This window comes from Arvicola amphibius, chromosome 14 (genome assembly GCF_903992535.2).
Source record: "Arvicola amphibius chromosome 14, mArvAmp1.2, whole genome shotgun sequence".
NCBI classification, from domain to species: domain Eukaryota; kingdom Metazoa; phylum Chordata; class Mammalia; order Rodentia; family Cricetidae; genus Arvicola; species Arvicola amphibius.
In genome coordinates, this window is record NC_052060.1 from 17,129,786 (window position 1) to 17,143,866 (window position 14,081).

Genomic DNA, 14,081 nt, shown 5'->3' on the forward strand with positions numbered 1-14,081 from the left:
TCCTTCTGCCTTAGTCTGAATAGCTGGGTACAGGCGTGTGCTACTACACTAAGCTTTAGCACTTCAAAAAATACACGCGTAACATGGCATTGCAAATCACAATGAACATACTGCAAGGCATTCTGATCGATAAGGCCTCTATCATTGTACACCTACAAGATCTCAGGAGACTACATTTTAAATTGAATTACGTACAAGTCTAAGGATTAATACAAGCAATATGAATGGCTTATTGCCAGACCTAGGCAAGCTTTCTCTTCTCTAAGGTAAACTGTATGAATGCATTTTAAAATCATAATAGGTCAAGTGGTATCTTTTTCTTTAAGCTAAAGGAACATTTTCTGAGAATGCAAAGTTAAAACTCAGATTTGCTCAGGTAATGGTGTCAATAAGCTAGTCAACTATAAAAGAGTTAACAACACATTACCAACTTGGGTCCTCATGTACCTTTTCTTAAACACACACAAACACCAAGGAAACTAATGATTTAAAGTGTTTTAATCAATCAGTTTCAGGAAAACTCACTTAGCTCTTCAGAAAAAGAAAACATCTGGCTAGAAGGTGACCTTCCAAGTTTGACCACCTAAGACAATCTATGCTTTTCCTCCTTTCTATTTGTCCATTATAAAGGGCTGAAGTTATTCAATTCTTTTCTCTAAGAGAGATCCTTACTCATCCCTATCTCTAAGAGCACAGAAAGCAGTAATCTACTAAATGGGCCCTAGAGATCGACAGTAGTTAGTGTCGTCAACTCTCAAGTGAGCAGAATTTATGTTCCTCCTCTAACTCCATCAATTTATTCATATTCACATAATTAGCCTCAGACTACACCATATATCTGCTTCAGGAAAGCATTCTGTTTGGTTTAATAGCTGACAAAGAAGAAACATCAGGGGATTTTAAAATGTAATTAAAGGAAAACAACTAACTGTCTCACAGGGCCTGGCTTCTTACCTGACTGGCAGTGCAAATGCCGCTATAAATTTCTTTCCAGTGGGTCCACTGAATGAAAGCAGAATGCTACCTGAAGTCAACTACCACTTGATGCAGACTGGTGTAACATTTGTTAGAGCACCCACTCTTGAGAAGAGTTGACAAGCAGAACTACATATGCTACCATACATCACACAGAATGGCTCAGGTTTAAGAAGTCTGAAAATACCAATACTTGGGAGGATATGGAACTCATGAATTGTTGGTGCATTTACCCTGGTACAATCACTTAAAAAATCCACATAGATAGCATATGACTGGCCATTATATTTCTAGACATGTGTATGTGCATAAGTCATGCACAGAACTGCAAACTATCCATATATTTTGTTTGTTTTAAGCCAGGGTCTCAAGCAGCCCTGGCTGTTCTGACTTTGCTATGTAAGGGAAGCTGGCTTTGAACTTCTAATCTTCCTGCCCTGTTCTTTTTCTGGGATAATAGGTGTAGGCTGCCAGGCTAGGCTCAGTATTATCCATCTTAATTCCCCCAAAGTCCCTCAATAGCAGAATGCCCATTAGTCAAATAATAAATTAAGTATAATAAAAATTAACTATGGATACATGTAACATGGATACTTCTAAAAACACAACTCTAGCCTGGTGGTGCACACGCCTTTAATCCCAGCACTAGGAAGACAGAGACAGGAGAAATCTCCGAGAGTTCAATGCCAACTTGGTCTACAAAGTGAGTTCCAGGACAGTCTCCAAAACTACAGAGAAACCCTGTCTCAAAAAAAACAAAAAAACCAAAACCAACCAACCAAAACAAACAAACAAACAAACAAACAAACAAACAAAAACAAAAACAAACTCCCCCCTAAAACCAACCAAACAAAAAAACCCCATAGCTCTGGGTGATAGACGGCAGATACAACACACCGTGTGTTTTTGCTAATGCTAAGCTCAAAGAGGAGCGAACAGAAATGCTGACACTGGGGAAGTGCTCTACCCAGCCTCTAACACTATTTCTCGAATACCCACGTGTCAGCAGGTGTTGACAACATGGTGGTGAGCAAATCCACACGATCCTCACTCTTAGACTTTAGACACTCTTGGGGAGGAGGCAAATTACCCAACAGATACAGTGTCTGTCACATGTGTAAGCAACAGAAGCTTAGAAACACCGAGAGTCAGTAAAATGGTTAGCGTTGGGAGAAACGAGGAAGGGTTTACTCTGCTTAAGCATCTTACCTGGCTCAGAGCTGCTGCTGACTTCAAGTCTAGAGCAGCAGACATGATTTCTTTTTAGGCTTCTTCTTTTCCACTGGTGTTTTTCTATTTATCTGTCTGACCAGGTCATAAAATATCTAGGTAAAAACAACAATAAAAAGTACTGATTGCTTGTTTCACAAAATCATTTTGAAAGTACTAAGTATTACTTTTCCATTGGATCCGAACTTTACTGATTTCTTTTGAAGTTTCTTAACTCCCCAAGCTAACTCTCAGAGTAAAGCAGGCCCTACCTATCCATAATGGATATGTACTTGCTTAGATAGCCAGTAGTCAAAAAAAAAAAAAAAAGAAAGAAAAGAAAAGAAACAACCCAAAAAATTAGAAGAGAAAGGTAGCAAACACTTAAAAGCTATAATTATAAAAACAGCACCAGAGAGCTTTTGTACATCTTCCTATATCCAAGTAATAATTATGAACCATATGATAGTGGCATATATCCTTAAAGGGCTAAGCATGTATCTCCCAGAACAATATACTCTTTTGTTTTGTTTTTCAAGACAAGGTTTTTGTGTGTAGCCCTGGCTGTCTTGGAACTCGTGCTATACACCAGATTGGCCTCAAACTCTGAGAGATTCACCTGTCTCTGCCTCCCAAGTGTTGGAATCAAAGGTGTGAGCCACCTCACCCAGCAAGAGTACACTCTTATATAATCTTAGCATAATGCTGATCCTAACAAGACATTTAAACATCAACACATTTTTTTGTAGTATCTTCAGTGTAAATTCCAATTTTGTCAATTATCTCAATGAGGCCCTAAAAAGTTCCTTTCCTCTTGGGCAGAAATCTACCAGGAGCCACACTGCATTTTGTTTCTTGATAATGTAGCACTTGTCTGTCTGTCTGTTATTATTTCCTTATTGTTTGAGACAGGGTTTCATTTCAAGCCCATGTTGGCTTCAAAATCATTGATTAGTCAAGGTGGGCTTTAAAATCCTGATCCTCTTGCCTCCATCTCCCAAGTACTGGGGTTATAGACAATACTACCTCAAGAACTGCTTTCAGTTTTTTAAATTTGGGAACAGTTCTTTAGTCTTTGTCTTCCACGGTTTTGTCATTCAGAAAAAGTTTAATAAATGTATTAAAAAGAATTTCCCTTAATTTGCATTTGATGACGATGATGTACATTTTAGGCTGGGACAGGAAAAAGCATGTCTCTGTTCAGATAACACAAGATCAGGTACATGATCTGTCCACCCCTTAAGGATTTGTATTTTAAAGTCAGGCTCCACTATTCAGCCCTGGATAGCCTGAAACTCACTTTGTAGACCAGGCTGGCCCTGAACTCAAGAGGTTCATTGACCTCTACCGCCTGAGTGCTGGGATTAAAGGTGTGCACCTCCCCAGTCAAAGCAAACAAGACAACAACATGACAGACAGGAAAAGTCCACTAATCCTTGATTTGAAGGCACAAAGAGTATAGTAATAATCTTGGAGATTCATCTTTGGAAGAGTAAAAAATCATCAAGTACAAAAACATAATACTTCTTATTTCATAAAAGTGGGTTATTAACTCTGGCATGTGTTGAGATGTTACCAGTCCATCCCTATTGTGTTCCTTAAAGCCAACTCTGCAAGAGTTACTCAGATGATGATGGTGAGGGCCTTTATTTTCATCTCAGGCCATTAGTGAGTGCTGTGGAACAATGGTCTTTTATCCTGTCACTTGTATTATTTTTAATAAAATGCTGATTGGCCAGTAGCCAGGCAGGAAGTATAGGTGGGACGACCAGGCAGAAGTAGAGGAGGGGCAATGAGAATGTGGGAAGAAGGAAGCGCAGCCCACAGTCTGACCCAGCTGCAGAGGAAGCAAGATGTGACTGCCTCGCCGAAAAAGGTACCAAGCCACATGGCTAACATAGACAAGAATTATGGGCTAATATAAATTGTAAGAATTAGTTAAGAAGAGCCTGAGATACTGGGTCAATCGGTTTATAATTAATGTTGACCTCTGTGTGATTTCTTTGAGACTTAAGGACTGCAGGAATTGGGCAGGACAGAAACCTCAGTCAACAAGTGAGTGTCTGCATTATTATAGCAAGGAACCAGACTCAGCTGACGCGGTCTTTTAACACATTGGAATGATTAACATAATAAAACTACAAATAAACAAAACAGTGTAGAAGGCAAGTTTCCTGACTTACTTTTATTTTGCAGTGTTGGGAACTGAACTCAGGCCTTGCTCATGCAGGCAAATGCTCTATAGCTGAGTTTTGCTTTAGCTGTATGATTGTAATAGTTGTGGTTTTGTTCAAAAATGTCCTTAAAATTTTTTATTGATTTTTTTATTTCATATTTATGTATCTGTGTGGATATCTGAGGAGTTCAGAAGTGTTAAATCAACTGCAGCTAGACTTAAAGGAGGTTGTGAGCCGTGGGCTGGACCTGAACTCACGGCCTTTCATAAAGTCCTATGAGCTTTAACCACGGAGAAACCTTTACAGCCTGAGAATAGCTCTGATCGAAGGAAACACACACTAAAATATAAAAGAGTAAAAAAAAGTGATTTCTATAAATATGTGGCAAAATGTTAACTAGTGAATTTAAATGAAGAATAAACAGACTACTTTTCTTGTTCTTAGATTAAGTAAAGTCCAAAAGCAAGAGATTTTAACATTAGTGACTTATATTTATTTCCTTTGCTATAGTGGGAAATTAAACCCAGGGCCTCTGTATGTTAGGCAAGTCTTCCACCACTGAGCTATAGTCTAGCCTGTGCATTTTTTTTAAAAAGATGACATGCTACATTTCTTTAAGATGATAATCATGTTACTTTTTCAAATGACTCAGAGATTACAAGACTAAGCTGTTGAAAAGAAAAAAAGAACAGATTAATTACAAAGCTATAAATAAATATATTATTTTCTGTTTGTCCTTTCCATCTAAATCCCATTTCCTAAAAATACTCTACTCTCTATAATCTTATTTCTAAGAGAAGGTTAAAACTACAGCATTTATAAGCAAAATGGTAGCTATTTCCACAATTCTGAAGCCTTTAAGAACTTAAATGTATATGAGTCAGGAAAAAGTTCTCATTAGTACATAAGGCTTAACATGCAAGCTATGATACAGAATAACAAAAAGATAAACCAGAACAGTAAATTAATGAGACACATACGCAGTTCCTATTTCAGTTTCTTCATACCAGTCAATGTGCAGTTTCTGGCACACATTACAGAGACAGGTAACTGACTGTTTGTAGTATTATTCTAAATTATTTCTTTGGAAAATATTGCCTACCTCACAGCAGCAGAAGGTTCAATGATGAGGGCAAGTTCGAACTATAATATTTGGTTAGAAATGCTGAAAGTCCCCAGCCTAGGTTCTTCCTCATCTCTCTGAACTATAGAAAAATCTAGAGGGAACACAGAATAGAGTTTCTCAACCCCTCTCCCATTCCTAATTGGGATGTCTTTATTCCAATCATTACTCCAGCCTCAGCACAAAAAAAAAAAAAAAAAAAAAAAAAAAAAAAAAAAAAAAAAAAAAAAAAAAAAAAGAAAAAAGAAAAAAAAGAAAGAAAGAAAAGAAATTTGGAGCTAAGATGGAGGTAACTCCAGTGCACCATTTACTACCTGCAGAATACAGAGATTAGAAGCTCTGGCCAAGCACAGTATTCTTGTCTGTTTGCAAATTTAAAGTCAAGAGCTGAATCTTGTGAAATGATTATTCCTCTATTTTCATGCATTCAGAAACCACACAAGCATTTATAAAGCAGCAAAAACTGTCTGAACAACTGTGAACTATCCAAGGAATTCTGCAGTTGAATTTTAAGGCTATGAAGAGTAAAATCTTTTAAAAAATGAAACACTTCAAATTATATGCTCTTGTCTAGCATGCAGCCTGTGTGGTCTTACTATAAAATGACTATGACATTTTACATTGTTTTCTAAACCCCTACACGAACTTTAGCAAGACTGCTGTGAAAAAGTCAACTCCGCTTTTTTTTTTTTCTAGATTTTTCTAGAAACTGCAATCAAGGGAGCTCTAATAGCCTGTGTAGGTGTCCATAATCATGTAATGATTAAAGAGGAAGACTACCTACTTCCTCCCTACTAAACTCAGGCTCCTACAGGAAAAGGTCTTGTGTGGTGGACTCTGGTCCAACTCAGCTGCAGCATACTTGATGAACTTCATAGATGGGACAGCAGTGATGGAGACAGTAAGGAACCAGATTCCAAAGGCCAACCATATTACAGAAGGTGACATTGTACCACAATTCTACTATTCAAGGGCACTCACCAACTGTAATGTAGTCTTCATTAAAATATTATTTGTTCATTTTAGTTAGGGTCTTGTTATAGATAGTCCAGGCTGGTCTAGAACTCATTCTCCTGCCTTGGCTTCCAGCGTGCTGAGGTTACAAGTGTATGCTACCATACCAGGGCTCCTTTTCTTGCTCCCTTATTCTTTCAAATAATACTATACTAAACAATACATTTTTATTAGAGCTACATTTTAAAAAACAACCTCTAGGAAATTTCAATTTCACAACAAAGAAAGATGAATGGGTGGCTGGATGGCTATCCATTTCTTCTCATTCACTGGGCAGTGAATAACAAATAACTGATATGGAAGTGCTCAGCAGGACTCGTTCCCCAACTAGGATGTAAACTTCTTAAGGGTAGAAATAGTTCTGCCTGGATTACTGTCACCTGGGTGCAGAATAAAGTACCAGGCATACAACAGGTACTCAATATGTTTGCCAGAGAAATGGAATTAACAGATTTTATTAACAGATTTTTTTTTATTTGTTAAAAGTGGTTTCTCCTATAAAAAAAAAAAAAGCTTTAGCATTCTCTATTATTTGTAAGAAACAGAATCTGTAGTAAGTTGATTTTTTTTCCTTGCCAGATGTTTAAAATAATTTAGCCATCTTAAAAGTTCAATAATAGTCTACAAGCATAGTCATGAAAAATGACTTACAAATTAGAGGCCAGAGAGGAACAGTGAGTGAAACCCCAGCCATGATGACCTAACCCACTCATTCTCACCTGTCTAGTTACCTAAGATGCTTCCCTGGGCCAGAGAAGGGCCAGAGCCTTACTCTGCCACTCTGCCCTCATTTCTTTCCTTTTTCAAAGGCTTTTGGCAAAATTCCAAAAGCAAAAGGAATGTCATGGGTTTACCTGATTGGTGGTAGCAATTTGGGAACTGCACTAAAATTTTAGGGGCCCAGCCAACTATGGCTCTTTAAACTGAGGCACATAGCCTATCTGAAAAGCTTTCTGTCCCACGTGTCTTAAGATAGTGGGTGGAGGGCTTGAATCAGCTGTGTGCATCTGGACTATCAGCCTGAAAGGGCAGAATGGCCTGAATTACTTGTCCACTTATACACACACCCCACAATTTTAGGCATGCATCAAAAGTGAAACAAGAATAAAACAGAATTCTATGATAGTATTATATATAACAAAAGACCATTATAATAGCAACCTTAATTTTTTTGTCCTTTCCTATTGGACTCTACCACCTATGTGTTATATTTAACTGGATAAATAACTATTACAGAGATAATTATGTTTTCTTAAAAATCCTGGCTGTGGAAAATAAAAAGGGACTTGTTTAGATTGTCCAGTAGTTGTAGGTTACCTCATTAACGTTGATCTTTGACTTTGCAGAAGATTCTAAAAAGGCACAGTTACACCACTGTCTTGCTAAATTCTGGCCTTGTTCTTTGCCAACTACCCGCTCATCTTCAAGGTCACATTTATTGCCAACCAAAATCATTGGAACCTACAGGAAGGAAAAAAACAAATGAATTAAATACTTGTTACTTATCCTCTTCTGACAAATAAGCAATTACCTGATAACAACAGAAACATACCAGTCTACAATTGTATGCTCTAAAGTGCTTTAAAAAGGGTGCTGTGTGTCATGGTTGTTTGGAAGAAGAAATGAAGGTGGGGAGGGAAGGAAGGAAGGAAGTCAAAATAGGAAGAACTCCTACTAGATTCATATACCAAATTATTTTAAAGGAAATGATCCCATTTTTTCTTAATTTCAATTTTTTATATGAATGTTGTGAACAATACTCATGTGTGGTACCTAGGGAGGCCAAAAGAGCTACAGATGGTTGTAAGCTGCCATGTGGATGCTGAGGATTGAACCCTGGTCCTCTGGAAAAGTGCCAAGTACTTTAATCACTGAGGCATCTCTCCATCCCTTAATGATCCTAAAATTCTTATGTGGATTACTATAAAGAGCTAAATTTCAAGTAGAAAAATCTGAAGTAAAAGGAATTCCCTATAATACATGAAACACTATATTCATTTACCCTAAGTGGTTTAAACGCTTCATCTCACAGGTCTAATAAATGCCAAAAAATTGTGACATTATTAGCAGCTTCTATATCTAATTATTAGCTTTTTCTGTCTAATATTAGACTTAAAGACTGTAAGTGAAACAGTAAGGAGGATTAAGAATAAAAATAGGAGCTGGAGAGATGGCTCAGTGGTCAAGAGCACCTGCTGTTCTTTCAGAGGACTGAGCTCAGTTCCCAACACTCATGTCAGGTAGCTCACAATCACCTCTAACTCCAGTTCTAGGGAATCAATGTCCTCTTCTAGCTTCACCACACGGAATACACAGACACACACGTATTTAAAAAGTCACTAAGCAGCTGTGTCTTCCCTTTTACTCTACACCACAGATGCTTGACTATCCTGAAACACAACATCCACTTTCACAGCTAACAAACTGTATTAGGCTCCTCAGCTAAAAGTTCAGAGAACAAAGTCAGGAGGTTGTAAGACAACAAGACTACACAAAAGAAAGAGTGTAAGAGACCAGGTGAATCCTCCACTCAGACAGGTTAGACAGGCATCTTCACTCAAACTCTTGTCCTTTACTGACGGAATAAAGGGGATTAACATTACCGGAATTCACTAACTCACTAACCATTCATAAGGACAGTCATGTGGTCATATGGCACAAATTCCGCCTATCTACAACATTATCAAGGTTAAGGTCCTGAGCAGATGAATAGTTCCCATCAGAGAACACACAAAACCAGAAAGGTGTAACTGAAAATTTCTATCCTAGTTTTTATAATCAAAAAGGAACTTTTCTATAACCTCAAATTGATGGAAATGTGTAAAATATGTTTCATATTTTATATGTAAAATATGTTCCATATTTTACAAAAGATAAGAAAAGGGTATATGCTACCAACAAATGTGGTGCATGCCTATAAACCCAGTACTGAGAAGGAGGGAACTGGGCTGTCATGGGGCATGCCCTTAATCCCAGCACTCAGGAGGCAGAGGCAGACAGATCCCTGTAGGTTTGAAACTAGCCTCGTCTACAGAGTGAGTTTGAGGACAGCCAGGGCTATACAGAGATACCTTGTCTCAAAAAACCACCTCCCAACACAAAAAAAGAAGATGGAGATAGGAAGGTTAAGTGCCCAAAACTAGCCTGGGCGTGTTTGTGTGTGCATGTGTGCGTGCGTGTGTGTATACATACATATGTACTTATAGCAAGATAATGTGTTAAAACACTAAAGCAACCCAAAGAACATGTATGATAGAATATTAGAAAAACAAACATTAATTATGGTTCTGTGAACACTACTTCTCACATTCAAAGCTCAACTTGAGTCCCACTTCTTCCTTCTTCTGTGAAGTTTTCTGACTCAGCTTTCCTGTCCTTCTATCCACGCGGCAATGCTCACTTTGCCATACACACCTCATATTCTATACATCTCAGCATATAATTTGTAGGTTAATTTTGAAAGTCAAAATTTATTTCAGAGCCTGTTTTTTTGGCACATTGGACACCTTCCAAACCTTATACTGATGGGAAAGCAGACACTTTTTGACTATGGAGAGATGGCAATATGTTTTAAAGAGAGAAAAATACTTACATCTTCTGTGTCTTTAACCCGTAAAATCTGTTCTCTCAAGTCCTGTAAGTCATTAAACGTAGACTGAGCTGTAATTGAATAAACTAGTGCAAATCCTTGGCCATTCTTCATATACAAATCCCTCATTGCTGTAAACTGTTCCTGTAGTATAAAAAAGATCCAAGTTATAAATATACAGTTTTTTAATGGATGCTGGAATGATTTTAAACAGAATAAATCTCAAATAATATTTTAGATTATATATTGTCATAAGATTTCATACTAGTTTCTAGAAACTGAGATGAATGTTTGTGTTTGTTGACACAATTCCTTTAATATACAAACCTTAATTGATTTTACTTGGAAGATTTATAATATGATCACCACTCAAGTAGAAACAATCCAAAATGCAGATCTGGTACTGAATTATAAACATCCAACTATCTTTCTATTGATGTTTTATCATCTTGACAATCAGTACATTACCAACCCTTGAAAAGAACTTTTTCATATATTATTTCCCTGCTTGCTGCATTTCAGATTCTTAGAAAAGACCTGAGGATAGTACAGTGACTATCTTCTTCAGACTCGCTAGCCACTAACGCTGGTCACACAGCTATAGGCTCACTAAATTAAAATGACTTCTGCTTGCTTAAAACCCACTTTCTTGTCTTTGGAGAATCATTATTGTATTTTATAATTACAGATAATAATACAGAACAGAATCTTATCTAAAAAGTCATTGCATTTTATATGCAGTATTAAAGAAGTCACAAAAAGCAGAATATTAAAAACAAATTTTTTAACTGCTTTATCATTAAACATACAAATCCACAAAGCTTCATAAACTTTTTGCTTCTTTGGCTTGCTGATTCCCATTGTCAAACCTCAGTTATGTCTACTATATCAAAGTAGTTCTAGATGTTCCAGCTGTCCATTGCACTCGATTTGTACTGCAAGATGTCAGCTGTGCTAACACTCACCCACATCCTTAACCTTCAAGTTTAGTCTTTTTTGCATATTTTTCTGGATTTTTCATTTATAAACTTAATTAGAAATTTGAGCACTAGCATTCCTTCCATGTTCTCTTGAGATTATGGCGTATGCCACTTACTAATCAAGAGTAAATTCTGTACTGCTGCAGTTTTTTCAATCTCTTACCGAGAATCCCAACCTTCCTCCTAAGGACAGTCTCTACAAGATCATCTACTCAACAACTGCTTCTGCAGGAGATATGTTGGTCAATACAAGAGGCAAAATCTCTCAGGAATATACAGGGAAATAAACAAAAATAAAGTATGAAGTAATGTTACAGAAAAAAACAAAGCTGAGCTGGGCGGTGGTGGCACACACCTTTAATCCCAGCACTCAGGAGGCAGAGGAGGCCCGCCTGGTCTACAAGAGTTAGTTCCAGGACAGGCTCCAAAGCCACAGAGAAACCCTGTCTTGAAAAAAAAAAAAAAAAAAAAAAAAAAAAAAAAACCAAAAAAAAAAACCAAAAAACCCACAAAAACAAAACAAAACAAAAAACCAAAAAACCAAGCTGAGAAAGAGGTTTCTCTTTTTGTGGGGAGGGGGTGGAGTAGAAGTTTACATTTTAGAGGGAAGGTACTTATAGGTAACAAGAGGGCAAGAAGGAAGAAGTTAATGTATGCTCTTATAAGGAGTCTCAGGCAGAGATCAACAAATACACATGGCTCAGGGAGAAACATACAGTATTTGAGAAACTGCAGAAACCAGTTAACTAGATTGCTAAGGAAGGTTAGACTACGAAGGGGAATACCTATTTTTTTATTTCTTTGGTTTTTTGAGACAGGTTTCTCTAGTCCTAGCTATGCTGGAACTAGCTCTTGTGGTCTAGGCTGGCCTTAAACTCACAGAGATTCGCCTGTCTCTGCCTCCCGAGTACTGGGATTAAAGGCCATCACAACAGCTCGGGAATACCTATCTTAACAAAATTCTGAATTTAAATATCCTTCCTCCCAAGCAAATCAACCAGTCTGTCTGCCTGCCTACCTACCTACCTACCTATCTATCTATTGTACATTGGTGTTTTGCCTGCATTTATGCCAGTGTGAAGGTGTTGGATCCTCTAGAACTGGAGTTACAGACAGTTGTGAGTTGCCATATGAGTGCTGCGCATTGAACCTGGATCCTCTGTAAGAGCAGCTAGTGCTGTTAACCACTGACCCATTTCTCCAGCCCTTAAATACCATATATGTATATGTATGCATGTGTGTGTGTGTGTATATATATCAGCATACCTTACTTCAATATAAAAATACTCCCTCCCCCCAAAAACTTCATTCTGCAGATGAACTTCAAACACAATTCCATTATGATATGTGAGCATCAATCACATCACAAAACAATTTTATATATCCAAGAAAATTTATGAAACCTTACATTTAGAGAATTAAAAAAAATCAGAATAACCACTTTACACAGAGAATTATTTAGAAAGCAAAACCTGCTCACACACTAAAACTTGTTACATGAAAAGGAAAGAATCCTTACTGTTCCTGCAGTATCCAGGATTTCCAGCATACATTGTTGGCAATCTACTTCAACTTGCTGTGGGGGAGCAAAGAAGAAAAAAAAAAGTAACATCAACATGTTTTCCCTTTTACCTCTTCAAAATACTTATTAACAACTACCAAGTGTTCTTCTACTTAGTACCACAATAAAGAACAGGGAGGGTCTCTGAGCACACCAGCATCACTCCAAAGGCAGGGTGGTTAAAGTTGAGCATGGGTGTTTTCTTTTTTTCTTTTTTCTTTTTAAATAGAAGGTCTCAATCTTTTTTTTTTTTAACATTTATTTATTTATTATGTATACAATATTCTGTCTGCGTTTATGCCTACAGGCCAGAAGAGGGCACCGGACCTCATTACAGATGGTTGTGAGCCACCATGTGGTTGCTGGGAATTGAACTCAGGACCTTTGGAAGAGCAGGCAATGCTCTTAACTACTGAGCCATCTTTCCAGCCCGGGCATGGGTATTTTCTGACTGCTATAATGATGCTCATTTGTTCTTATTGGAAGGCAAAAAAAAAAAAAAAAAAAAAGAGCCAGGTTTTGTAATTCAAGAAAAATGGTACATACAGTTTTAACAGAAAAAAATTCTAACCAAATGAAAATTATGGCACATATGTGATACATAGTTGTGACAGATTTATATATGAGATCTATATATGATTGTCATGGAAAGCTAAGAATTAAAGAACCCAAGCTGGGTATGGGTTCTTTACCTATAATCTCAGCACTGGGAGGCTAGACAGAAAGATTTCGAGTTTAAGGCCCTATGAGTGACACAGAGAGACACTATCTCCAAGCAGAGGTGTCAGGCTTTGTACCATCTTAAATGGGTAACATTGAATAAAAGAAGATTTTAAGAAACAGAAATTTGGCCAACTTTCTATATCTAAGCTGTTAAAAATTTTGCTAAAATATTCACAAAATTTGCAACATAAGGAAAACTCAGAAGCATTAAAATAGATAGCAATGAGCTACTTATTCCTTAAGAATGTACATATCCCTTAAGACTTTTAGGGCTCTCTAGGGAAAAAAACTGTAGAACATGAAATATAAATATACTAATTCCATTTCTCCAGTCTTCTAAAAGAAGACTGGCCTAAAGAAAATATCAATTAGCAACTCTGTGGAAAATTATTATAGAAGGGACTAAGAAAATTAGTTCTTCAGTATGTTAGGGACAGATCTTGCTTAAAGACTTAACTAGCTATTTATTTGGGAGAAACTTGAGAAGAGCAGCAACATCATCTCCTACAAATAAAAACATCGCCCTACAAGCTCTTCTGAGCTCGCCTCCCTGCCAGAGTGATGAGGAGGAATGCCTCTGGTGGGGCCACAAACTCATGACCCCATCCCATGTGGGGCAAACAGTTAAGAGGAAAATCTGTGCCAGAGCCTTCAGAAAATATGGAACCATGCCTGTAGTTTCAGAAGAAACTAGAGCACGGCTGTGTTAATTTGGAAGAGAATGAAATCA

At 37.3% G+C, this 14,081-nt stretch overlaps 1 protein-coding gene across 2 annotated transcripts in view; it reads right to left on the reverse strand.

The window, feature by feature from the left end:
- Positions 1–14,081, reverse strand: part of Rap1a (RAP1A, member of RAS oncogene family) — a 71,119-nt gene that overhangs the window by 1,729 nt on the left and 55,309 nt on the right. For both annotated transcript variants that reach the window (XM_038311308.2, XM_038311309.2), the window contains exons 4-7: positions 12,587–12,643; positions 10,091–10,231; positions 7,816–7,959; positions 2,185–2,300 (exon numbers count right to left, since the gene is read on the reverse strand). In XM_038311308.2, the coding sequence (XP_038167236.1) occupies positions 2,214–2,300; positions 7,816–7,959; positions 10,091–10,231; positions 12,587–12,643 (429 nt within the window). In that variant the 3' untranslated portion in view covers positions 2,185–2,213. The remainder of the gene's footprint in view (positions 1–2,184; positions 2,301–7,815; positions 7,960–10,090; positions 10,232–12,586; positions 12,644–14,081) is intronic.